Source organism: Ambystoma mexicanum, chromosome 3p, assembly GCF_040938575.1.
Source record: "Ambystoma mexicanum isolate Mex_15411 chromosome 3p, UKY_AmexF1_1, whole genome shotgun sequence".
In the NCBI taxonomy this organism is placed as follows: Eukaryota; Metazoa; Chordata; class Amphibia; order Caudata; family Ambystomatidae; genus Ambystoma; species Ambystoma mexicanum.
In genome coordinates this window covers 218,513,210-218,539,031 of record NC_090925.1, presented here as the reverse complement: position 1 = coordinate 218,539,031, position 25,822 = coordinate 218,513,210, and the positions used below count along the sequence as shown (strand labels likewise).

The 25,822-nt window shown below is 48.1% G+C and overlaps 1 protein-coding gene across 3 annotated transcripts in view; it reads left to right on the top strand.

Annotated features, from left to right (window-relative positions):
• The window catches only part of LOC138580278 (uncharacterized), an 83,825-nt gene extending 65,893 nt beyond the window's left edge, over positions 1 to 17,932 (top strand). For 2 of the 3 annotated variants that reach the window (XM_069650691.1, XM_069650690.1), the window contains exon 6: positions 5,367 to 10,279. In XM_069650691.1, the coding sequence (XP_069506792.1) occupies positions 6,419 to 9,013 (2,595 nt within the window). In that variant the 5' untranslated portion in view covers positions 5,367 to 6,418 and the 3' untranslated portion in view covers positions 9,014 to 10,279. Of the gene's footprint in view, positions 1 to 5,366; positions 10,280 to 14,264 lie in introns of those variants that run through there. The other variant, XR_011304223.1, reaches the window with a different exon arrangement.
• The last annotated feature ends 7,890 nt before the right edge of the window (positions 17,933 to 25,822 follow it).

The window sequence follows — 25,822 nt, the reverse complement described above, 5'->3', positions numbered from 1 at the left end:
TTTCTTGGTCCCAGTCTTGATGTGAACAGGTTTCTGATATGTGGGAGCATCCCAGGTAGGCCATAATGCATATAGCTTTACGGTCCTTGTCCCCTAAGGGGGAGTCTCTCCCAGTGAGGTCCCACTTGCCTCTACCACTACGCAGGGTATTGTGGAGCGGCAGAGCTCCCTAGCCTCACAGGAAGGGGCTCCCCCTTGGGCAGAAGGGGGGAAAATTCCCTTTATTTGTCACACAGTCCAGAGAAGGCAACCTTCCTTGATATACAAAGTGTATTACCGTCATTCCATCATCCAGCAGTGCTGCTGGGTGGAAGCTGTCTGTTTGTGGATTCTTTACATCCTTGTGGATTGTTTGGGTTCTGAACTGACTATGGCGATGCCCATGACATGCTCGGCTGATATTTCTTTATGTACTAATGTGCCTTCGGCAAACAGTGGACCTACACAACCCTCTGATTTGTGTCAGAATGTGCCCCCCGAAAGTTATCAAAGTTCCATCTGCTGCGTTGGTTTTGGAAGTCCCGAAAATAACTAAATTCTTTCCTGCAAGGATATTGAGCAACTTTGCTGTACCTACTCCACTTGACTCTCAACTATGCATGGGTGAGTTGCCTAGGGTCTAAAATTGTGGGAACCGTGGTTAATTCAATTGTACAGTCTCCTGCAAAGTTAGATCGTTACTCAGACAAGACTTTACATCGCACTTGGCATCTGGCAACTATATGCAAGATGATGTTTGCAGGACCTTAATTGATTCAGTGGATGTACCTGTGTCCCTAAATGTGATGCGTGAACTGGCATGTGAAGACATTCTTCCGCATAACCATCCCGCAGAGAGTGTGAAATGAATTCTACTCTGGATGAAAGTCCCCTTAATATGTCACTCTGATTAGCTGACATGACAGCTGAATAGCTGCTGGGTCTGCGGATGCTGTCCCTGATGTGTACCTCTATTAAGCCCTCCGGCAGATAACTTGAATTCGATGACTTCTTGTGCGTAATTTAAAGTGTCAGAGCAATTGTTAAATCTGGTTATAGAAAAATGTAACTCTATTAGTCATACCATTAAGGAGCATACCAAGTTTTTGACTGAATTGTTAGATTTATCTAAACCTGCCCATCCAATAATACTGTAACTGCTTATTCCCATTCTGATAACAAACCAACTGAAGTTGAGAGCGGTCTTCTCGAGGTTGTGAGTAATGCTAGGTCAGAGGATCGGACCATTGGTAAGAAGAAGAAAGGCAGAAAAGAGGGCTCTAAGAAGAAAAGAAAGAGAAATGGTTTGAAGGGTGGGCGCTTTAACCCTAAGAAGTGGGCTCAAAGAGATATTCATATACTGTTTGATGCAACCTATACCAATGGCAGGGTGCACAATTTTCAGTTGCCACTAGCCGTTGGCTAGTGATGTTCGACTCTTGGCGAGTATGAAATGGTGTGCTGTGTATGCATATAGAATTGAGGTGGCGAGTGACTTTTCTATTGGTGGCTAGTAGCTTGCAACATACATTTTGCTCATTGCCAATGTCACCAATACTCTGTATAAACCTCATACAAATAAGTCGGATAAAGGCAGGAAAACCTCAGTGCATGAATTTACTGACAAGACCATAATTATAGAAGATATTCACCATCTTTTTGATTCAGAAACATCTTCTCTAACAATTCTGAGTGTTATTAGCGGTGCTAACGATGGAGTACATTCTCAATCTCATCCTAGCATTTCAATGCTTACAATGCTGTTGTCAAGTAGCTAATACTGCAACCTTCATGTCTATTAATCAATCTGGTGATTTATTGATACATTCGGGCACACATGATGTAAATCAGAATGCTACCACTCGTCTTAACATTTCTACTACCAGCTCTGACGGTGTGGGAAGCTAAAATAGGTCTTTGTCTCTCATGGTTGTTTAAAATACAAAGCCTATTTTATAGGCCTAATGCTTTTATTCTAAACAGTACTACCTTTTTAGAGCTCTGTAACTATATACCCCAATTACGTGTTATCTCCATGAGAGATGCTGAAATTCACGATGACCGGGATTTGGCGACAGTGGCAGATCTCGCACCTCTGATAGGGGCAGCAAGCAATGCAACCCCAGCAGTCTCAGTATCAGGACAATCTATAGCATCACAAGGGACGTCATCACAGAAAAGACAAGAACAAGAGTGGCAGTCAGGACAGTTCCTGTTCCAATTGAATAACAAGCCAGTGAGAATTATACGCCCAGATACACCAGAGAGTCAACAAAGTGGAGATCAGGGTGAAAGGCAAGAAAGTGAACCCAAGGAAAATTGGGAGGATAATAACGAGCCAGAGTCAGAAATAGAAGAAGTATGGGATGATTTAGATGAATACGAAGTGGCAGCTGCCGCAGAGGGTTCCCACTGCCAAACTGCCGTTACCCAGACACACTATCACCACCATTATGGCAGGGTAGAACAGGGAGGACAGGGAACATACTGGTAAGTAAAACGAAAAAAGGGAGAACGAGCAAAACAGGAAAGAAACAGAAACTACAAATGCCACTAATACATAAAGGAGCAGGTAGGCCAAACTATATCCCATGGGCCCAAATGGACAAAAACAACCTGTTAAAACTCCTCCCCCCGCTGACGGGAGGAGCAGGTAAGTGGATACATGTATTTGAGAAGAACACGGCAGGCGTGCCGTTAGCTATAGGTGATGTGAAAAGCTTATTGGTATCAGCAATCGGGGACCAAGCAGACACAATTTGGGAAAGGGCAGGGTTCCCGGGAGTAACAGTGAGCTGTGATCGGCACGATGGATCACCATTCAACAATGTTCGAGCACAATTTTGGGATGCATTGCGGCGTACATTTCCAGACGTTCCAGACTTGCATGCAATGATGCAGTGCACGATGGAGGAGAGCGAGGATCCTGCACAATTCATTTTGCGAGTGCAAGACTTATGGAGAAGTGAAACTGGTACGGCATGGAATCAATCAACAGCCTTATTTTATCATTAAAAAGGGGTTGCCAAAAGAGGTGCAGAAGGCCTTGGACAAAATAGCTGGGGTCGAAGCCAAAGGGTGGCCTGAAATTCAGAGCATAATTGTACACCATTGGAGGAGGATCAAAGAGAAGGAAAAGGAGGTCACACAAAAGAGGCCGGCCGACGAAGCAAAACTAGTGCAGACAAAATTAGTGAAGGTCACCGCCATTACTGCCAGTGTAACCGCAGACAGAGAAAATGAAGGAGAGGAAAACGCGAGAGGAAGGCCCGTTGGGATAGCAGTGCAGTGGGTTGGAGAGGACCAAGGACAGTGGAACGGAGAGGAACAGCCATGCCAAGGATCACAGTGGCAGAACAGGCCGGCCCAAGGAAGAGGTGGGTACCGTGGGCAGAGAGGAGAACACGGAGGAATGGGAAACAGAGGGTATGGTGGGCAAGGACCAAGAGGAGGACAACAGGGGTCATGTTGGAATTGTGGAAGGTGGGGACATTATTCACGAGATTGTAGAATGCGACCATCAGGGTATTTTCAGGGGCAGCAGCAGCCCATGAACAATGAACAGGGGTGGGGCTGCCCACACCCTGGTAGCCCTTGTGGAGCTCCAATGGGGAGGGGGGACAACAAGATCAGTACTGCTATGACCCCAAATGCAACAAAGACAGCCAGCCCCACAACAGCAGCAACAGCAGCAGTCACAACATCAAAACGCACTACAGCCCATGGCAAGACAAAACTCAGTAGGGAACAAAAACAATAACCCTTTTGCAGCGGCTGCAAACGGTGCCCTGCACCATTCCGTGGCGTAACGGTCGTAGGTGATGTTTTTTCAGTGCCAGGTCAGCAAAGATACCAAGACTAGGACAGCCCACAGGGAGTACTTGCGTGTCCAGTCCTATCCACCACACAAAGTGCAAATGAGGAACCACTAGTGGCGGCAGAGATAGGAAACAAGCAGTTTATCTTTATGGTAGACTCTGGAGCAGAAAGATCATGTCTCACAGAAGGGCGGTTTCAGCTCTCGGGAAGAAATTTGGAGGCGCAGGGGTTCTCTGGGGCTATTTTAAAAGTTCCTTACACAAAAGATCTTGATGTAACAGTAGGGGGAAAAAAAGTGCGCGCACCCTTATTGTATTACGAAGACGCGCCAATCAATTTGATGGGACGAGACTTGCTAAGTAAGTTAAACATGACCATAGCTTTTAGTGAGAGAGGGTAGTGTGCTCAACGCCAGGGTTATGCCCAGTACGAGCACTCCTGATAATAAGCACGATTACAAAGGAAGTTGCAGTAAGAGGGATCCTCATTGACATGGACATGTTTGTCTATGGAATACAGGTATTAGCCCGAGTAGTGCCTGAAATAACACAGAAAGAGTGGAGAATACCATCAGACTTCATATTCTGCCCAATCACACCAACAGATGTAGTGCCAGGCACAATTATATCTATAGACATTGAGGCAGTTCAAGTTTCCAACAGACGCATTGTGGTCATAGGCCTGGACGCGCAGGGACCTGAGTGGAGAAGTGTACTATGCATAGAGCCGAACATAATGCTAAAAGATATAACTGATGAAGAATTGTTTACCGATTACGAGGCGGATGGAGAAATAAAAATGGAAATAAGCTAAGCACACCATGTGACATTATGATCCAATACAGAGAAATACACAACCCACTAATGGCTAACTGTGAGGATGTGAGGGTGGACGCCGGAGAGCGGGACGCCCGGCCAGAGGAGCCCGCTTTACCATGGGTGTGTGCGGCGCTGAGGGCGGGCGTCGGGGAGGCGTCCCTTTTAAAGGGAGAGCCTTGTCGGTGTCCCGCGACAGTGCCGGCGTTGCAGCCGCAGCGCCGCGTGTGCCCACGAGGACCCGGGCCACCAGCGCTGCGGCTGGGAGACCCGCGAACACGGCGTACCTCGGCGGCCTCCGGCGGCGAGCGGTGGCGAGGCTCGGGAAATAGAGAGCCCGGCTCGTGCCGACCGCTCAGCATCGGAGGTGCGCCAGACAGCTGGTCAGGAACCAGACAGGGAGGACAAAACAGAACCCCCTCCTTACCTCACACAGGGCAGACCCCTAGCAGCAGCATGGGGCCTCGAGCAGGACGGGCCTCCGGGAAGTATACCTCAAGGGAGACACCATGTTGGGGGGGGTGGGGCCGATGGAGAGGGCGTGGCTGACAACAGGAAGGGGGAGCCGGAACCAGGCAGCCAGGGTAGAGGAGGAGGAGGGGAGGGGGCAGCTCTAGTCATAGAGGGTGGGTGCCTAGAGTCCCCACCAATCGGAAAGGGGGGGAGGGAAGTTGACCCTGATTGGCCCTTTTTCCCTCCAAGCACCAGGTATAAAAGGGACTGGCCTAATGGCAATTTTGTTGCTTTTTGCAGGGAGAAGGAGAGGAGAGTGAGAGCAACTGGTGGGCCTATCCGGGTCTGTGAGAGTAGGAGACACTTCAAGGGAAGAGGAACTCCTGGTGCCTTTTACTCACAGTGAAGTAACTGTGGGGTCAACCTGGAGTCCAACTACCGTGGTTAAGACATTAGATTTAACCAGTGTGTAATAAAGGTCTACAAAACTCCACATCGGCTACTGTCCTGATTTCTACAAGTGGCGTAGTCGGCAGGATAAAAGAGAATGCGATGGAGAAAATAATACAGACACTGTCAGAGGGGCAACAACAGTTACAACAGCTCTTCCAACTTCAGGCCCAGCAGGCGGCCGCTGATCGCCAAGCCTTTCAGCAGGCAATACAAATGCAGGGTACCCTGCAGTCCACCTCTCAGGGCAAACATCAAGAGACGATAAAACACCTGACGGATGCTGTCACCGGCACCCGAAACCAGCCCATGGTCCCTTCCGCAGTGTTGCAGAAATTCAAGTAAGGCGAAGACCCGGCTTTCTTTTTCACCACATTCGAGAGGATCGCCCGAAACGCTCAGTGGCCGGTGGACCGCTGGGGCCAGTATGTCGCTCCCCTTTTGTCTGGCATCATGCAAGGTGCCTACCAGGCAGTTAACCCAAACGGAACCACGCCTTACGCTGAAATCAAAAAGGCAGTATTGGACCGGTTGGGACTTGACGAAGAAGCCTACAGAATGAGGCTGCGCGACACTAAACTGAAACCGGGGGAGAACCCCCGACAACTCTTCTACCGTGTTAAAGACCTCACCGAGAAGTGGTTACAAGCACCGGGAACGGGCCTCCAAGATGTGTTAGATAAAGTCACCCTCGAGCAGTTCATTGAGGCCCTACCCCCTCTGATGCAAAGATGGGTCCGACAACATCACAGGCCCACCTTATCTGAGGCTGTGGACATAGCGTCAGACTACCAAAAGGCCTGGGGAGCGGGTAAACCCTTTGGAGTCGGATCTCCCATTCGCAACCCGATGCCACCGTTGGAACCCCTCACAACCAAGAGCCTGCGAGTAGGGCCTCCCAAATGGAGAGCAATGGAAGGACTCCCTTCTGGATCCGAGGAGAAGAGGAGCGGTCCCGACCCGCGGTCCACCCCGTTGTCCACGGGATACCGGCACCGCAATGTTATGACTGTGGCGAGTGGGGCCATATATCCCGGTTTTGTCCCCGGAAGAGAGGCACCGAGCCGATGGAGATCGGATTCATGAGGACCGAGCAAGGACCACGATGCCAAGGTCTCTACGAGATGGACGTCCGGGTAGACGGGAACCAGGCCACGGCCCTACTCGACAGTGGAAGTCGGCAGACGGCGGTACTACCAACCGTAAGTGATTCTCCTTACCTCACCAATGTTAGTATCCCAATTCGATGTATACATGGGGATGTGAGGACCTACCCCTTGAAATCCATAACAGTAGAGGTGGGCCCTAACATTGCAGAGATGAGAGCTGCCGTCCTCCCCTCCTTACCCGCCCCAGTGGTGATTGGGACCGATCTGCCCCACTTCCACCAGACTATCAAAGCCCTAGACCAGGGATGGTGGGAAGAAGCACCCTTTGCTAGGGAGCCCATCCCCCCGAACACCCAGGGACGAGAGAGACCCGCTAGGAAAAGAAGGGGAGCTCTCCTTGCTAAGTGCGCATCCATGTATGCCACCCAACGGATAGCCTGGAACCCGGAGGACCAGGAGGATTCCATCCGGGGAGAAACCTTGACGGGCCCTACCTTAACACTTGCCCACGAAAGAGCCATCACAGATGGGGACCCGGACCTGACCAAGGGAGCCGGTTTTACATCCAGACAGGGCCTGCTCTATCGGGTCTACCAAGAGGAGGGAGGAGCACGAAGGGAACAACTACTCCTGCCCAAAACACACAGGGGCATTGGCCTCCAGTTGGCACATAATCACCCATGTGGGGGCCACATGGCCTCCCTAAAGACACAGCAAAATATTCTAAAACGTTTCTACTGGCCAGGGGTTTATGGGGAGGTGGCGAAATTCTGTAAGGAATGCAAAATCTGCCAGTTGACGAGTGGGGAAAAGCCAGCCAAGGCGCCTCTTCAGCGGATGCCCTTGATCACCATACCCTTTCAAAGGATAGGTATAGATCTGGTAGGCCCGCTCGAGCCAGTCAGTCGTGGATATCGATACCTGCTGGTCATTGTGGATTATGCCACCCGGTACCCCGAGGCCTTCCCCCTAAAGGGGACGTCGGCTAACCAGATATGTGACCAACTCATCCTCTACTTCGCACGGGTAGGCCTACCCACCGAAATCCTCACCGATCAGGGTACAAACTTCATGTCGGCTGTCATGCGACAAGTCTGTGAAAGACTACAGATCAGACGGCTGCGTACCTCAGTCTACCACCCCCAAAAGGATGGGTTGGTGGAGAGGTACAACCAAACGATAAAGAAAATGATGAAGAGGGTAACAGGCCCAGAGGGGAAGGACTGGGATGGAGTCATACCCCTGATCCTAATGGTATTAAGGGACACCCCCCAGTCCTCGACAGGATTCTCCCCGTTCGAGCTGCTGTTTGGAAGACAGCCCAGAACAATCCTAGATCTGGTCAAGGAGGACTGGGAAAACACTAAGGAAACGTCCCTCACCGAGTACGCTGAGGACCTTAAGAAACATCTGTCTACTTTGAGGGGACTAGCAGAATCCCATCTAAGTATAGCCCAGGACCGGCAGGAGAAGACATACAACAAGGGCTGTCGCCTAATAAAGCTAGAACCAGGCGATAAGGTACTGGTGTTACTACCCACCAGTACAAACAAAATGTTGGCTCGGTGGAGAGGTTCTTATGTGGTGAAGGACGTGGTGGGACCGGTGAATTACCGGATATACCAACCTGACCGAAGCCCATCACATAAGGTCTACCATATAAACCTGCTGAAGAAATGGACCGAGCCTGCCCCGGTCGATATTCTGGCCACCCAGGATACGGGGGTGTTCCACGCAACCGGCCAATTGGATGCGGTGCAGTGGGGTGAAACACTCACTGAACACATGAAGAACGAGATCCTGGAGACGCTCAAACCCCACCTCAACACCTTCTCCCATTTACCTGGAAGGACCAGCCTAATGGAGCATCGTATCGAAACCCTAAACGGACACATAGTCCAGCTGAGACCCTACAGGATCCCAGAGGCCCGAAGGTTGATCATTAAGAAGGAGATCGAAGAAATTATTAGGTTGGATATTATTGAACCATCAACCAGTGCGTGGTGTTCTCCAATCGTACTCGTACCCAAGCCAGACGGGGCTGTAAGATTTTGTATGGACTTTAGGCAACTCAACATGATATCCCACTACGAAGCCTATCCCATGGCCAGGATGGATGAACTGCTGGAAAGGCTGGGTGCTGTCCGTTACCTCAGTACCTTGGACCTCACCAAGGGATACTGGCAGATCCCATTACGGGAATCTGACAAAGAAAAAAACACATTTGCCACACCCCAGGGGCTCTTTCAGTATAAAGTACTACCGTTTCGGGTTGCATGGGGCTCCGGCCACCTTTCAGAGGCTGATGGACGTCCTCCTACAGCCCCACGACCAGTACGCTGCAGCCTACTTGGACGACATCATGATATACAGCGCATCATGGAATGACCACCTAACCCATCTACGCGAGGTGGTCGGCACCCTGACCCAGGCCGGACTCCACATCAACCCAGCAAAATCGGTCCTAGGGACCCAGGAAACCAAGTAGCTCGGACATATAGTCGGTGGCGGCGTGATTCGGCCACAGGTGTCCAAAATCGAGGCTATTCAGGGGATCCCAGTACCAACTAACAGAAAACAAATTAGGGCCTTCTTGGGATTTATAGGGTACTATAGGCGCTTTATTCCTGGTTTTTCTTCCCTGGCTGCGCCACTGACCGAGGCGTTGAAAATCGGGGGTTCCCCGGACCTGTCAACCAATCACACAGCCATACTGGCCGTCGAGGGGCTGAAGCGCAGTATATCATCCCACCCGGTGTTGGTATGCCCGGACTTCCGGAAGAATTTCTTCCTGCAGACGGATGCCCCTGGCATGGGGTTGGCGGCGGTCCTGACGCAGGAGGTAGACGGATTCCTACGGCCAATCTGTTTTGTGAGCCGGAAGCTCCTTCCGCATGAGTTAGCGTATTCCACTATCGAAAAGGAATGTCTCGCCATTAAATGGGCGGTGGACTCTTTGCGATACTACCTACGGGGGAGGAAGTTTACGTTATATACCGACCATGGACCACTGCAGTGGTTGGCGAGACACAAGGACACCAACCAACGAGTTCTGCGATGGTTCCTGTCCCTCCAGCCCTTCGACTTTGTTACCTTACATAGACCTGCCAGCTTTCAGCTGGTGGCGGATTACTTGTCCAGGAGTTCGATCCGGCCCGACCGGCCTGCATCTGTGGTGGGAGTATGTGAGGATGTGAGGGTGGACGCCGGAGAGCGGGACGCCCGGCCAGAGGAGCCCGCTGTACTGCGGGCGTGTGCGGCGCTGAGGGCGGGCGCCGGGGAGGCGTCCCTGTTAAAGGGAGAGCCTTGTCGGCATCCCGCGACATTGCCGGCGTTGCAGCCACAGCGCCGCGTGTGCTCACAGCCGCAGCGCCGCGTGTGCCCAAGAGGACCCGGGCCACTAGCGTTGCGGCTGGGAGACCCGCGAACACGGCGTACCTCGGCGGCCTCCGGTGGCGAGCAGCGGCGAGGCTCGGGAATTAGAGAGCCCGGCTCGTGCCGACCGCTCGGCGTCAGAGGTGTGCCAGACAGCTGGTCAGGAACCAGACAGGGGGGACAAAACAGAACCCCCTCCTTACCTCAAGCAGGGCAGACCCCTAGCAGCAGCATGGGGCCTCGAGCAGGACAGGCCTCCGGGAAGTATACCTCAAGGGAGACACCATGTTGGAGGGGCGGGGCCGATGGAGAGGGCGTGGCTGACAACAGGGAGGGGGAGCCGGAACCAGGCAGCCAGGGTAAAGGAGGAGGAGGGGAGGGGGCAGCTCTATTCATAGAGGGTGGGTGCCTAGAGTCCCCACCAATCGGAAAGGGGGGAAGTTGTCCCTGATTGGCCCTTTTTCCCTCCAAGCACCAGGTATAAAAGGGACTGGCCTAATGGCATTTTTGTTGCTTTTTGCAGGGAGAAGGAGAGGAGAGTGAGAGCAACTGGTGGGCCTGTCCGGGTCCGTGAGAGTAGGAGACACTTCAAGGGAAGAGGAACTCCTGGTGCCTTTTACTCACAATGAAGTAACTGTGGGGTCAACCTGGAGTCCAACTACCGTGGTTAAGACTTTACATTTAACCAGTGTGTAATAAAGGTCTACAAAACTCCACATCGGCTACTGTCCTGATTTCTACACTAACATAAAGGCCCCATTGACAATATTTGAGGAAGACATGGCCAGGGTAGCACCTGAAATTTGGACTACAGGGCCACACGATGTGGGATTGTTGCATGAGGTGACTCCCATAAAGATAAAACTGAATCCAGGTGCCCTCCCACCCAGAGTGAAACAATACCCAATATCCAAAGAAGCAGAGGAAGGTATTAGAGAAACAGTGAATGCACTTCTAAGCCAAGGTATCTTAGTGCCATCAACTTCCCCATGCAACACAGCGATCTTCCGATTAAAAAAGCCAAAGGAGGGGCGTGGAGAATGGTCCAGGATCTCTGCCCACTCAATGACGTCATCCAAAAAGAGTTCCCATTAGTGCCTAACTCAGCATCAATATTGTGTAGTATACCAAAAGAGGCAACTTGCTTCACTGTCATTGATTGAAAAAAATAAATTTCTCTGTGTCACTCACACCAGAGTCGCAGTACCTTACAGCCTTTACATTAGGAAACAGCAGATATGAAGACCGCAGACTCCCACAGGGGTATTGCGAGAGCCCAAGCATTTTTAACAGAGTACTACGAGAAGACATCGGCAACATAAATGTAGGGAGCACCATTATACAGTACGTAGACGATTTACTCGTCTGCAGCAAAACAGAAGAGTGTAGAGAAGACTCGATAACACTGCTTAACGTATTGGCTGCCAAGGGGTACAAAGTGGACAAAGGAAAGTTACAATACTGCCTTGCAGACGTTGTATATTTTGGCCAGCAAATATCTAAAGATGGAAAAAAAATACTACCACACAGAGCAGCGGCGATTCGACACATTATCATACCAAAAACAGTGAAGGACATGCAGAAATTTCTTGGCATATGTAACTATTGCCGAGCATGGATCCTCGATTATGCAGCATACACACGGCCAATGCTACAAGCACTGAAGGAAGCACAGAAGAACAGGGCCCCAATGAAATGGACACATAAGACAATTGCCCAATTCTCCCGATTAAAAGACCTTATTGCAGACGCCCCAGTCCTTGCAAATCCAGATTATGAAAGGGAATTTTTCCTGTTTTCACACAGCAATGGAACATTGATGACAGCAGTATTGACACAAAAGACATTGCTAGGCCACAAACCATTAGCATACTACAGTGGAATATTAGACCCAGTAATGCAGGGACATTTCGCTTGCAAACAGGCCCCCGCTGCAGCGGCCTTCGCCATTGAGAAAAGTGCTACGATCGTAATGGGATGTTCAGTGACACTATTTGCAGAACACTCATTATTTGCTATCTTGGAAAGATCAAACTCTACTCTCACAACACAGAGAGCATCTGCTTATGAAATAATAATATCCAGCCCAAATGTACACGTGGTCAGATGCAAGACAGTGAACCCAGCCACATTCATTACAGAGCCATGCACAACTTAAGATTTACAGGAACACGATTGTAGCACGTATGAGGGAGAGGGCGATGACATTCCCAAAGCAAGAGAAAATGCCCTTACAGAAGGAGAAATCTATTTCGTAGACGGGTCAGCATCCATAAAGTCAGAGACAGGAGAGAAACATGTGGGGATGGCAGTAGTGCGCATGGAAGAAGACACATATGAAGTGATTGTTCAAAAGCGCCTCCCCTCACACTACTCTGCACAAGCAGCCGAACTGACTGCACTAATCAGCGCGTTACACACAGCCAAAGAATGTGCAGTAACAATATATTCAGACTCAGCTTACGCCACCACCACAGTTCACTCTGGGCTATTACGTTGGCGAAGGAGAGGGTTCAGAAGAGCAGACGGGTCCCCCGTACAACATGCCACGTTGCTAAATAAACTAATAGAAGCTTTAGCAGAGCCATCGGTAGTGGCAGTGGTTAAATGCCAAGCCCATAACAATAAAACAGACACTGTCTCATTGGGGAACCCGGCAGCCGACACAGCAGCGAAGGAGGCCTCGTACTTCAATAAGACACCAACATCAGAGTACATTGTAAAAACAGCCACAGCAGAACAACCAGCAGAAGCATACAGTAACATGCCCATAGCACAATTGATAGAACTCCAGAGAAGGGCCCCATCGGAAGAGCAGGAGTTGTGGGGCAAACGAGGGTGTAAACAATCAGTCACAGATCTCATTTGGAGACAGGAAACGACAGGCAAGGTTGTGATGCCTGTAGAATTATTAGAAGTAGCATTCCAACAACTGCACTTCCCAGCTCACGTTGCAAAACAACACATCGCCTCAGACATTCAGGAGGATTGGTTTGTTCCCAATCTGCACGAATACTTGTCTAAATTTGTGATTGAATGTACTACATGCCAAACTTACAATTCAGGAATTGACATTACGAACTCTGCGTTGCACTTTGCCACGCCCTACAGGTCCATTCAGAGAACTACATATCGACTACGCCGATATGGGAGAAAGATGTAATGGAGCAAGATACTTGATATATGCCCTTTTTCACAGTGGGTGGAAGCGGGCCCCTGCCCCCATCCTGATGCAAAATGGGCTGCCAAGTTCCTTGTGCGAGAAGTATTCTCGCGGTGGGGAATCTGTGACGTGATCCGTTCAGACAACGGCACGCACTTTGTGAATGATCTTTTCAAAGAAGTAACCTCCCTTCTGGGGGTGAAACATAAATTATGTTCGATTTATCATCCAATGGCCAATGGAGTTGTGGAGAGGATCAACGGGCTGGGCTGCTCAAAAGCAATTTATCGGAATTATGCAGCACGTTGAAAAAGAATTGGATGTATTGTCTGCCCCTAGCACTGTTCCAACTCAGAAATCAACCATGCAAGGATCACCATTTGAGCCCCCACGAAATCGTGACGGGGAGACAAATGCACACGCCACTCTCTCCTGTTAGGAGGGCGTCTGATGCACACAGGGCTGCAACAGTGTTGGGGAAGAGTTTAAGGAATACCTAGCACAGCTAACGCGCGAAGTACACAGCATAGCAAAAGAAATTGCTCCACCATTTACTGAAGATGTAGCAACAGACACCTCCATGCCAGCAGCAGATAGCCCGGTGGGGCCATTAATGCCAGGGGAACACATCTATGTTATAAGCTTTGTAAGAAGGTGGAATTCACCAAGTTTTCATGGTCCATACACAGAGGTGTACAGCACACCAACTGCAGTTAAGGTGAAGGGACTGAAGTACTGCATACACCTCTCGGACGTGAGAAGGGCGCGCAGTGTCGCACTCCCCCAAAATGAAACAGACTGTGTGGATGGCATTGCTAACACAGTCTGACATGATGAAAACTACAACTAAGAAAGGAAAAGTATAGTAGAAAAGCAAAATGTTGTTTATTTTACATATTCTGTCTGTCTCTCTCTCTCTCTTTCCCTTTTTTCTCTTACTCTCATATGAATTGTGTTATTTTTCCTATTTTTCCTCATTGTTTTTATGATAAATGGAAAGAAATTGTTAAATGCCTAACTAAGCAAAAGATGAAAAAGAATGAACAATTGCAAATGTGTTTCTTTTCATGATGACTTAACAAATTTGTCTCGCCCACATAGGTTCAACATGAGCCAATGCGATGAAACGGCTGAGCAGGCAGAAATGTTAGATAGAAATAGGGATGCCACTAGGGCCAGTAGATTGAGCAATGTGGAATGCATTATAAAATATGCTGCCATACTATTTGCAATAATGATGTTTTATTTTATTTGGTATAACGTTGTTTTATTTGTGGCAAATGAAATGAACAAAGGGGGAGCGGGGCTAAAATGATAAAACCAGGGTCTAAACTAATATGGACTGGAGTAACAACCATTTGGTAGGACACTTATAACATTGAATCGAATAGTATAAATGCAACGCCACCCTATAACCAATTGCATGTAAACAAAACTGCTATCCCATTGTTGAGTAATACTATGGCCAAGGAAATAGAGCCTGGATGGGATGTAAATGACGGTTACTATTGGTTGACTAACTCCAGAAATACAAGCATGCACACACACACGGCACCAGAAACCACGACTGAATACACACGTCTCCATGAACAACATTGATGATGCATGGTCCAGAATATTCCCGCTGCAATATCAACGAGTTGGTACCCAATTAAAAAACAAAAGAGGGAGGAAAAAAAGGGGGGCGGGAAAAAACAGATATGATATTTATCATAACCTGGGGTTAGATGAAATAGAGCACCCCCGACACCCTGACCAATCAAATAAATGGTATTCAGACATGAGCACCGCAGCAAAGCAAGCAAGTAATGAAAGTTGCTACGTGTGCTCACTTATTCCTCATGCAACTGGAACCCCAAAAATGTTAATTCCACAGAAAGTACCCTTGTCTGAGGCCCAATGTTTGATTCATCTGATGCTGTGTAGAATAAAAAAGACATTTCAGGCTCACACAGTCACGATAGAAAAATTTGGAAAACGAACAAACATGCACCAGCAGACGACAAGGAGTAATTTGCCTCCAAGAGCCATTTTTCATCATAAAAGGGACAAGGTATGCAGACAACAAGTGGCATGATGAAACGATTGACTGCAAAGCTGAGGGGCTTTGAGGGCTGCCAGACGAAACATACGAGTGGGTAAAAGAAACGTGCATCCCCATCTGGTCACAGCATATCACTAAGCTGACATGGGTCACACCAATGGAGAGACCCATAAAGACTCAAAAGGAAATGCCGCACAAACTTTGCTTCCATGGAGAAGGGAAGGTGAATATGGGAAATGCACAGCAGTGCAATAAGACTTTAATAATACCAGATATGAAAAAAGGCACTGCCGCATTAATGGACATATACTGGATCTGTGGCAAACGAGCTTACCTGCATCTCCCAGCATCCTGGAGGGGCACTTGTGCCCTAGCCACACTTCACTCAGCACTAATGGTGATACCAGAGAGCCACGTTCAGTTTACAGCAAGGCCTTCGGCTGACAGTTCGACAGCAGGCCAATCGGCTGACAGTTCGACAGCAGGCCAATCGGCTGACATATTGGCAGCAGGGCAATCGGCTGAACCATCGACGGTGCCTGGTGAGACAATCACGGAGCCCCCAGCATACAAACTATTGTCAGAAGAAACATTGAGAACCAAGTTGTCACGCAGCAAAAGATCCAATTATATTTCGTCCAAATCGTCAGAACTCCTTGCTGAAATCCCACAGCAGTACAAGCTTTTCTCATCTGCAGAGACATTTTTTGCATCATTTCTAGCACCAGGCATTCAAGCCAGCACAAACGCGAAATGGCTGCAGATAACACGCTGGGAGCTCATCCAGCTGGCTAACGACACTGAAGAAGGATTCAACATCATAAAAATAGAGCTCTGTGCACTGCGCCTGATGACGATGCAAAACAGATATGTCTTCGAACTTATCACGGCGATGGACGGCAGTGTTTGAAAAAAAATTGGGGGGCTTGCTGCACGTTCGTATCAACTTCAGATGCTGATAACGGGACACTGTCACACATAACAGCAGTGCATAATTTAGGAGAAAGAATGAGAACGGAAGGTGGAGCAGACAACAGCACGTGGTTCGACAATCTGTTCAGCTGGATACCATCATGGGTGAATATAGCAGCGAAGATACTCATTCCCATTATTGTCTTTCTTCTCCTAATATTCTGTGTGTGCCAACTGGGACTAAGATGCTGTGAAAATAATATGCCTAATTCAACGATGATGATGGTAACAGTGGGCCGACAGACAACGGTGGCTACTCTGATAGATGCCCAAGTACAAATTGGAGAATACACCACACCGCAGTATAGAATGACTGCCATCTATAGGCAATATGGGGACGTGGTTGATAATCTACATCACACTACCATTAAAGAACCAAAGGACTTGCTGTGGTATAACGAGGTTTGGATAGATTTGGATGGGGATGGTGGGATATACTTAATGGTCACCCCAGAAGAATACGCAAGAAGGGGTAACAGCTTAAGAAGTGTGTGCAAAGCATGGATGCCAATAAAGGGTACACCTGCTTGGGATGAGGTTGTGGCTGAAGCTGAGCGCTACCGAAGGGAGAACGGAAAGAACGAGATAAGTAGTTTGTTACTTTAGATGTAACGAAAGGGGGGAATGTATGTTAATGAGGGGCCCCCAGGCCCCCTCGCGCCGTACACTCCTCAGTATGGGACTTGGACCACGTGCCTCCGGTAGTGGGGTTGCCCCTTGCCCTTATGTAAAGTTAACCACGGTTGACCGCTACATAGATGGGACTACTGAGCAGGACACAGGGCATCCATCTTTTGTGCCCCCTTTCGACTCCATCTTGGGTAAACAGGCCTCACTGCGATAGTACAGCAAGGCTAAGCTCCCCCTTCCACCGCAACAGCCAAGGACAGAGACACACACAAGGCACGCAGGCAGCTGGCTGGCCCCCACCCTTGCACTCCCCCTGCGAAGGAAAGCTCAGCGCTCCCATTCTCACGCTGAAGCTGGAGAAAGTTGCAACAACCAATATAATAGTTTTCTTCCTCTGAGATCACTGCCAGCATGAGAACCAGCATGTGAACCAGGATGAGCTAAGCACTTTTTGCTTGTTCGTCCCCATAAACGTGCAAGCCACCCACCCCCATTTAGAGTTATTTATTGCCATCCTGACCCTGCGCTCCCTGTAAGGTATTTCTTTCAAGTGCCAGACCCTCGCCTGCGCTGTGAAACCCACCCAACACACCCACTACTAACCTTAAGCACTTTGCCACAATAAATGCTTTTACTTATACTAATAGGTCTAAAGCTTAGGAGATATGTGAAACACAGCTTGACTCTTTTTACATGCACAATAAAGGTCAAGGCCTCCAATTAAAGCCACGAATTACCCAATTGCACTGACAATAAATACTATGTGTGATTTGTGTAGAAATATGAAAAGAAGTATAAAATGTTTGGATAATTTGTTATTTAGTGTTTTACGAATGCAACATATTAGTTTAGGTAGTGACCACAGTGACCGGACCCTGACCTGCGTGGAGCACAAGATATTTGACTTCCATCATCTCGTCAGCCACCCAGCCAATCAGAAGGAAGAGATGCCACCCACACCTACAGCACCACACCGCCTGGCCAATCGGGTCCATTTAGTATTTTTTGTTAGAGTTACTTTAATTGATATATATATGAGTGAGTGATGATGTAAATGGTTTTATTTTTTATTTTTTTTGGGGTTATTTCCTAGCTGGAGAAATAAACCATCCTTTGAACTCTTGCAGCCGGTTCTCAGTGCCTCCTTCCCCGACAGGGGTTGTGTTGGTTATTTTATTTTCTCTTACACGTAGTAACCCGGGGAAAGGCACCTCCAGAAGCTTTGTCTCTTGAGTGAAAGAGAGAGAGCATTGATCTGACACCATGGTGCTTTGAAAACTGCACTTGCATCCAACGTTGGCTGGTCCCTCAAAAGGAGAGCAGGGACTAGCATGGCATGAACTGGAATAATGGCATGGCAACAGCATGACCTGGAAAGGAAGGAGAGAATTGAAGATGGAGTTTGCCCTATGTGAAGGGCCACTGTGCATGGAATTGCCACTGGAGAGTTGCCATCTGCATTGTTGTGCAACACTCTGAATGAGTGCCACGTGAATGATACAAATCGGTATCAAAAGAGGATAGACTAGGGAACGCTTTGGAATAGGGAAAGAGAGGAAAATGCCTGAGAATCTGAACTGATTGGCATCAACGAAGGAAGAGCCTGCAGCAGTGAGGCTCTGGAATTTGTCGCTGAAATTGTCTGTCTGCAGGATACATACTTTGTCCGTTTGCAGCTGGAACACTACTTTTTTACTTTGGGCTATGCTTTGATGCCCATACACATGTTTGCTGAACACATATATATATATGCTTGTTGTGACACATTTGTGACCCATTTGTGAACACTCGCTTTGTTGACACGCTTTGTTGACATTCCTTGGCTGAGATAAAGGCATTAGAACTGGATTTGTACTGACTTGTACTGATGTGGACACACATACATTCTGTTGGAATACAACTGATTTGATCACAGACGGACATGAGTGAACCTGGAAATAACTGGAATGTAACTGAATTGGCCTATATGACCAATTCACTCATAAGTATACACTGGAAATGCATACATCTGAAATGAGCATTGACACTGTGAAATTGAGATTGTCATTTTGTGCTTGACACATTGAAAGTGAATACACCTGAATCCACAGTACATATGCATTGCAATTTAAGTTTTTGAATAATCTGCTTGTAGAAACTTTCACACATTTGGCTTTTGACTTTTGACTTTTTGCTAATAGAAACTTGAATATGCTATTCTGAATTTTGAAATCTTTCAGCTATGCATTTGAATATCTAGCTTGTCACTGATAGAGTGAAATGCTTGCATTTTAAGGGGTTTTTGCATTATGAAATAGAATGTTTTTTCCCTTTGCAATTTTGCTTGGTTTTAGCATGCCACATTGCTATCTCATGTTTTGACAAATAGTTACTAATGATTATGTAATGATAATAGGAGAGATTGTGAAACCTGATAGTATGGAGAATCCTCGTTTGTTATCATTATGAAATCATTACTGATTGTTATGGAATCATTACCCATTATTACCCATTTAGGGATCAGTTATCCATCAGATATTCTGATTAGTACATGAAGTAGCATCATTAGACTATCAACATTATTCTGCAACATATATATGTAGCTATTTGTATTTGCTTATAGAATGAGGCCTGTGATATTGGAAGTGCCATGTAGAGACATGCCTTCGTGGAGAATCAGAATGAGGACACGTCCTTCCTGCGTCAAGCCCTTGAATCCTTCCACTTTGGACCCGTGTTTCAAAAACTGGTTCTGGCCAATTATCAGTCTCCCAAGACCTTCCTGGGGGTCAACGGCCTCCTGTCTGGTCCAATTCCCCAATCCTCCAGCACTAGGCAGGGGTGCCCTCTATCTCCCCTGCTCTTTGCCTTGGCTATGGAGCCTCTAGCACAATGCGTTCATCTGAACCCGCAGGTCAAGGGCCTCCAGGTAGACCCCTCCCAGCACAAGATCGCGATTTATGCTGACGACGTGCTACTGACCATCACAGAGGTGTCAGCCTCACTGAGCCCGGCCCTAACCGAGATTCACAGCTGTGGGAGAGTAGCAGGCTTTGCCATCAATTTTGCGAAGTCAGGGCCCTGGGGATTGGGCTGGCTCATGGGGAGATGGAAGTGTTAAAGAAGCACTGCTCAATACGATGGAGTGCTAAGACGATCCCACTAGCGGTTCAGATTCCTGCCCGCCCGGCAGATGTTTACCAGTTAAACTCCCCCCACCCCCTCTTCAGGGAGCTGGAAAGGGATCTGGACCGCTGGCTCCCACAGGAGATCTCGCTCCTGGGCCGCATAACGGCCTGTAAAAAGAACCTGCTCCCACGGTTCCTTTACGCTTGTTCATCTTTACCTGTCTCAATCCCCCTGTCCCCATTAAGACGGTTCCAAAAGAAAATTCTCAGGTTTATCTGATGAGGCAGGAGGATGCAATTTCCCCAGAGAATCATGGTGGGCAGCTCCAGGCTGGGCGGTTTCGGGGTCCCTGACCTTCGCAGGTATCAGACAGCACCACAATTAGCCCATATTCAGGCATGGATTCTCACCTCAGGGTGCCCGAAATGGGTGGAGATGGAACAGTCTCGCCTTCCTCTTCCCCTCCGTTTTCTCCTGCACATCCCGCTCCCCTGTGCCGCACCTGGCCCGGGGTACTGTCCTCCACTAAGCACCTGGTGAGGGCCTGGGACTGGGCCCTGAGACAAGGGGGCATCCTGAGGGAGACTGGGACCCTGCTCCCCATTCTTTCACAACCCAGCCTTCTCGCCGAGAGCCTGCCCTGCAAACTTTTGAAAATTGGGCGGTGGGAGGCCTTGAATCCCTGGGACAGCTCTTCGAGGAGGGGCGTCTGCGCTCCTTTGATCAATGCAAGGAAGCATTGCAGCTAATGGAAACAGACAGGGTCACCTATTGGCAACTCCGCCACTGGTGCTCCCACCCTTTGACTCGACTGGTAGCAACACGATCCTTGACCCCACTGGAACTCACTGCGAAAGACTTACCAGGCAGAGGGAAGATTTCTGCCCTCTACAAGTTGATGCAGGAAAACCCTGCTGTCTCGAAAGCCTCCTGTATGACCCAATGGGAGGTGGACCTAGGGCTCACCATGGAGGACCATACTTGGGTCGAAATCTGGTTGAGGACCCCTACATCCTCCCCCTGCATTACCAACCGGGAGTGTGGCCACAAGCTGCTTCTACGGTGGTACTACCCTCCTCTTCATCTACACCTTATCTCTCAGACCCTGGATCCCCAATGCTGGCGGCTTTGCAGCCTCCCAGGGTCATATTTCCACGTGTGGTGGACATGCCCAAAGGTCTGAGAGTTCTGAACCCATGCCTTGCCACAATAAATGATTTTACCCGAGCAGTGATCCCATTGGTCTCCGAATCTATCCTCTTAGGATTCCTGATCCCGGGCTCACAGTGGCCGTACATGGCAATTTGTCGAGGGCCCCCTGATAGCGCTTTGGTGGACTAAGCTCTGGGATATTTTGATAGCGAGAAAATGCCATATCGTATCACTACTACCTGGGGTTCCTCTTCCGGGTTGGAAGTAATTGACAGTACTGCGCACATCAGAACTCTCTGTGGGCTGTCCTATTGGGTATAAGCGTTTGTGCCTGGGAGCTGGAAAGGATTGTGTGTGTCGGAAGCAGTCTCTGTGACTGTTCTGATTGCTGAGCAGGTGCAGCTTTACACTTGCCTGGGCTACGCTGCGTTACGCCCAGTGGTTCTTTCCTCGATGGTGAAATGAGTGTTGAGAGCCATCAGTGAGTGGTGCAGTGGTGCCACGGAGTGCTGCTGTGTGTTCCATAGACCTTGCACTGGTGGACAACCTGTGGTAACCCAGTTATGAGCAGACAAAGAGCGGGTGCTGGTCCTGGTCCTGGTCCTGGAGGGGGGCGATTAAGTCGGGTAAGAAGGTTCTCTGCCTGACGAATGGAGGCTTATCTGTAAAATTTGCCCACAAAATTGTCCGAGGGCCACAGTGAGGCTGAGGCTTGGTTGGATGCTGCCACGCTGCCTGGTGTTTTTCTGCCTTATTTATTTATTCATTTATTTATCTTATATTTTTTATCACCCACTTTGATTTTTTTTGTTTTGTTCATGCTGTTCCAGTGGCAGTCGTTGTGAGGGGGCGGCAAGAGTATTTATTACTATCTAAGTACTGAGTGTGACTGCAATGATATACCCCACCCTTGAGTTGCCTCGCACGAGGGGCCAGTTGCAGTTACATAGTGAAGCTCCCTCATCATGGCTCCCTGGTCCTACTACCAGCAACTGGTCTGCTAATCACAGCACATCGAGTAGTGCAGTGCTCCAGGCTCTGATGCCAGATAGTGACCATGAAATCTCAAATGGCCCGGGCGACCTCGAAAGCTGGAGCGTTGATCAATGTGATCATTCTCAGGAGATGGTCAGTGAAGGGACACCTGAAATTCACAGAACTACTTGTGTTACTCCAGCTGTTGAATGCTTGTGGGGCAGAGGCTGGAAAGGTCCTCCTCCTCTACCCCTTACAGAAATAACAATATTGACCTCCCGGAGCTGGGTCACAACGACATTAATAGGGGAGCTTTAATTCTGGAGATTGACGCTCATGTATTTGTTCTGGGGAGCTCTACTCATGCTGGGGGGAGAGTGAAAAGTTGATTGACCTTGCCTCAGCGAACTAAAGCTGATTTAGACACCAACATGGTGGGTGTCTTACTGCAGCATCAAAGATCAACTGACCTAAGCTCCCCAAAAGTGGAGCTATCTGAATTGGCACATGTGGGGCTAAATTACAACTTTAGTGAACCCCAGACCCACTTGAGTCATGAGTTAAAAAATGACCCTTTTATGTCTCAGTTGAGCCTACAATTAAACAAGCAACCTATGAACTCAATTGAACCCTTCCTTAAGCAATGTTTCTTTTACAAGGGGGCAAAGTTGCAAGGGGGTAAGTGTCTCCCTGTACTTAAAACATCTGAATTACCTATTGATCTTGGAGCAAAGGCCCCCATCGGGTGTGAGATCGCTGACACTCTCTTGATTGAAACAACAGAACAGTTGGTGCGCTGTGCCACAGCAGAGTTTCTTGACCCGGTGAGCAACACGCAAAACGTTGTATGCTACGGTGAACGCTGATCATGAGTTGAACAATTCACGACGGGGCATTAATGCTAGTAGTGTGCCAGCTTCAAGCATCACATTGACCCCCTTTTTAAAGCTATATAAATTGTTGAATGATACCTTAATGCATCACTCTACTCTACTGACAATGTTTCATTTAAAGCTAATCTACATGGAGGGTTCTGTTACCGTGGTGCAGGGGCACATGGATAAAAACTCAGATCAGACACTCCTTATGTTTAAATGAATGCTTGACTCAACTATAACCAACCGTAAGGAACTCAAGGAGCTCTGGTAGTCCTCAGAGGAGAGCAGATTGACAGTAGAGAATACAATCTCGATACTAAGGGAGCCGGTGATTGGACGCTCCGCAGTGGTTGGAACACAGGGAGTGCAGCCACAGGAAACAGGAAATGTTAACCCTGCTGAAGTTGAAAGGGTGGTAGAAGTGATCTCAACGCCTTTGGGGTGTGTGCAAGATAGAGAGTTGCTACAAGAACTTCCCTTTTTAGAAACATCTTTGTTTCGTATTGAGGAGCTGTTTCCAGTTGACCTGCCCATAAATACCTCTATGACAAGCGACTACCCTATCTTTACATGAAGAAAAAAGAAAGGAAACAAGGGCCCACTCAACATCAGCAACAAACTAAAAAGACCAAGAATTTGGGCCTGGGCAATAAATTTAAATCAAGTGACATGAGGAAGTTTCTTAGAAACCTAATCATTCCGGCTAGTTCATGTGAACCTTCTACAAACACAAGACCAACCTCCACAGTGTCCGGGGACGAGGTCACTGAGGTTCACCCGACACAGCAGGATCATAGGAGGGTCAATGTTCTGAATGAGTCGCAGACTTCGTCAGTTAAGATACTATTGGATTCATCAATGTATCCAGTGGCTATGACACGTTGAAGACCTGAGACCAAGGAAGTTGAATCAGAACCCTCAGACAATCAGGTTGAGAAGTGAGTACAGAGAGCTCATCCATAGGAGTGAGAGTGCTACAAGTGTCGCATCATTCATACCTAACCCAGTATTTCTAACCCTTGAACAAACATGGTTAGCAGCAATTGAGAACTTGAGAAAACAAGGGGAGAAGAATAAATGCTGAGCTGAGACTTGTAAATCACCCAAAGGACCCTAACAGCTTAGCCGTCAATGTATCTACTTCAGAAAAAGGTTGTATTTGTCTGGAAAGAAGTTGAGATATTAACAATGACTTGGTGCTGAATCAGGGTAATGTTCTAAGATTTTTCTACCATGTCTATAGGTTAAGAACAATATGTACAAAGGACATTGACGTGGTGGAATTCATAGACAATATACATCTCAATAGAGCTCACTTGCACATATCCTCTACTCGGGCCAAGGAACTGATTCTAGAAGGAGGGTCAGGTCTCCTGCCGATGGGTTTTGGCTTGGAGGAACTCGCCCAGGGTATAATCTGGCCTTCAGGAAGGACAGAAGGTAGGGAAGTGAAGAGCTATAATCTGGACCCCCTCCAAAATCTTAATAAATGGAAAAATGTATTCCCATCAAAAGTGCAGGGTATCTCGAACTCCCCTAACTTCTTCCATAAGCCTTGTGATAACCTGGCCAGGGAACCCTTTACTGTAACAGTGGGAAGGCAGGTTGGTGCTGAGAGAAAGGTGCTTCGTGTTAGCAACAAAAATGAGGAGCAACTGGGGGAGGAATCTTGGGCATGGTTAGCGAGGGTCTCGGTCCTGAAGAAATCACAAGAATAGCTGAGCTCTTTGACAGAGTAAAAGGTGATGAGTTTAGCAACCTGGAACACAAGGGGCTTTAAACCTGTTTTCGTAAAAGGAGATTTCTCCTTTGAGTCGTATGCCTTACTGTGTTTCTAGGAGACCTGGCTACATGCGCCTCCTGTCTTGGACGGGTACTCAGTCTTCCTGAACCCCGCTATGAAAGTATTAAAGGGGCAGAGCAAGAGCAGGTCTGCTGATGGTTTTCAAGACCGGGGCAGGAATAGAGGTAATTTCGTCACACAATTCAAACACGTTCATTCAGATCCTGGTTATTAGGTGAAAGAATGATATTTCGATGGAGGTCATCTGGTATGTTGTCTGCAATATCTAGTGGAACCCTCTCAGTATTTCTACTCAAGAATTCCTTGATGAATTTACAGACAGTCTGGATGAGTGTTGTGAGGTCCTGGTGGATCCGAGAATTCTAATTCGTGATGACTTTAATACGCAATGCCTGATAAGTGGGAATGAATTAAGAAAGAACAGGGATTGCATAATAAAGTCAAATGATAAGATGTGATCCTTATGGATGCAAGAGATTGACACTTAAAATGCCCATATGCTAAATGGCTAAATTGAGGGGGCCATACCTGGCAAGTCGGCATGGATGCATGGTGGACAAAGAGTTACAATAGATTGTGTTTGTGATTCGCAATTGTTTGCCATGTGTCACTAAATTTAAAGTAAGGCATTATGATTGTAGCGATCATAATATCTTAGAAGCGACCAGGTATATTACTAAACAAAACCCTAGCCTGGAATTTGTCAGGAAAGTGGAGTGCACTCCAGGGCGTAATCGATTAAGGATGCATGCATCCAGGATAGCCTTTTTATCCAAGAAATGTGCTGAGGGCATTAAGACTGCTGAATGGGGAAAATGCCCCCAGTACTATTGAGTACTGTTAAGATGGATTTCTAAACTCTGACCTGGTGGCTAGAAGTTTAGGAGGCAACCCTTGGTTTAGTGAAACAGGGGAACCTTCTGGACAAGCCAAACCAATCTAGGTAGCTTGGCAGGTGGTCAAGACTAAGTCTCAGGAGGGGCGAGAGTTATCAGAAGCACACAATGAGCACACACAGCAACAAACCACAAATTTCTCTTAGACAAGTGTATATAAAAAATATCTATACTTTTATTTTCGGCCGGACCAATAGACA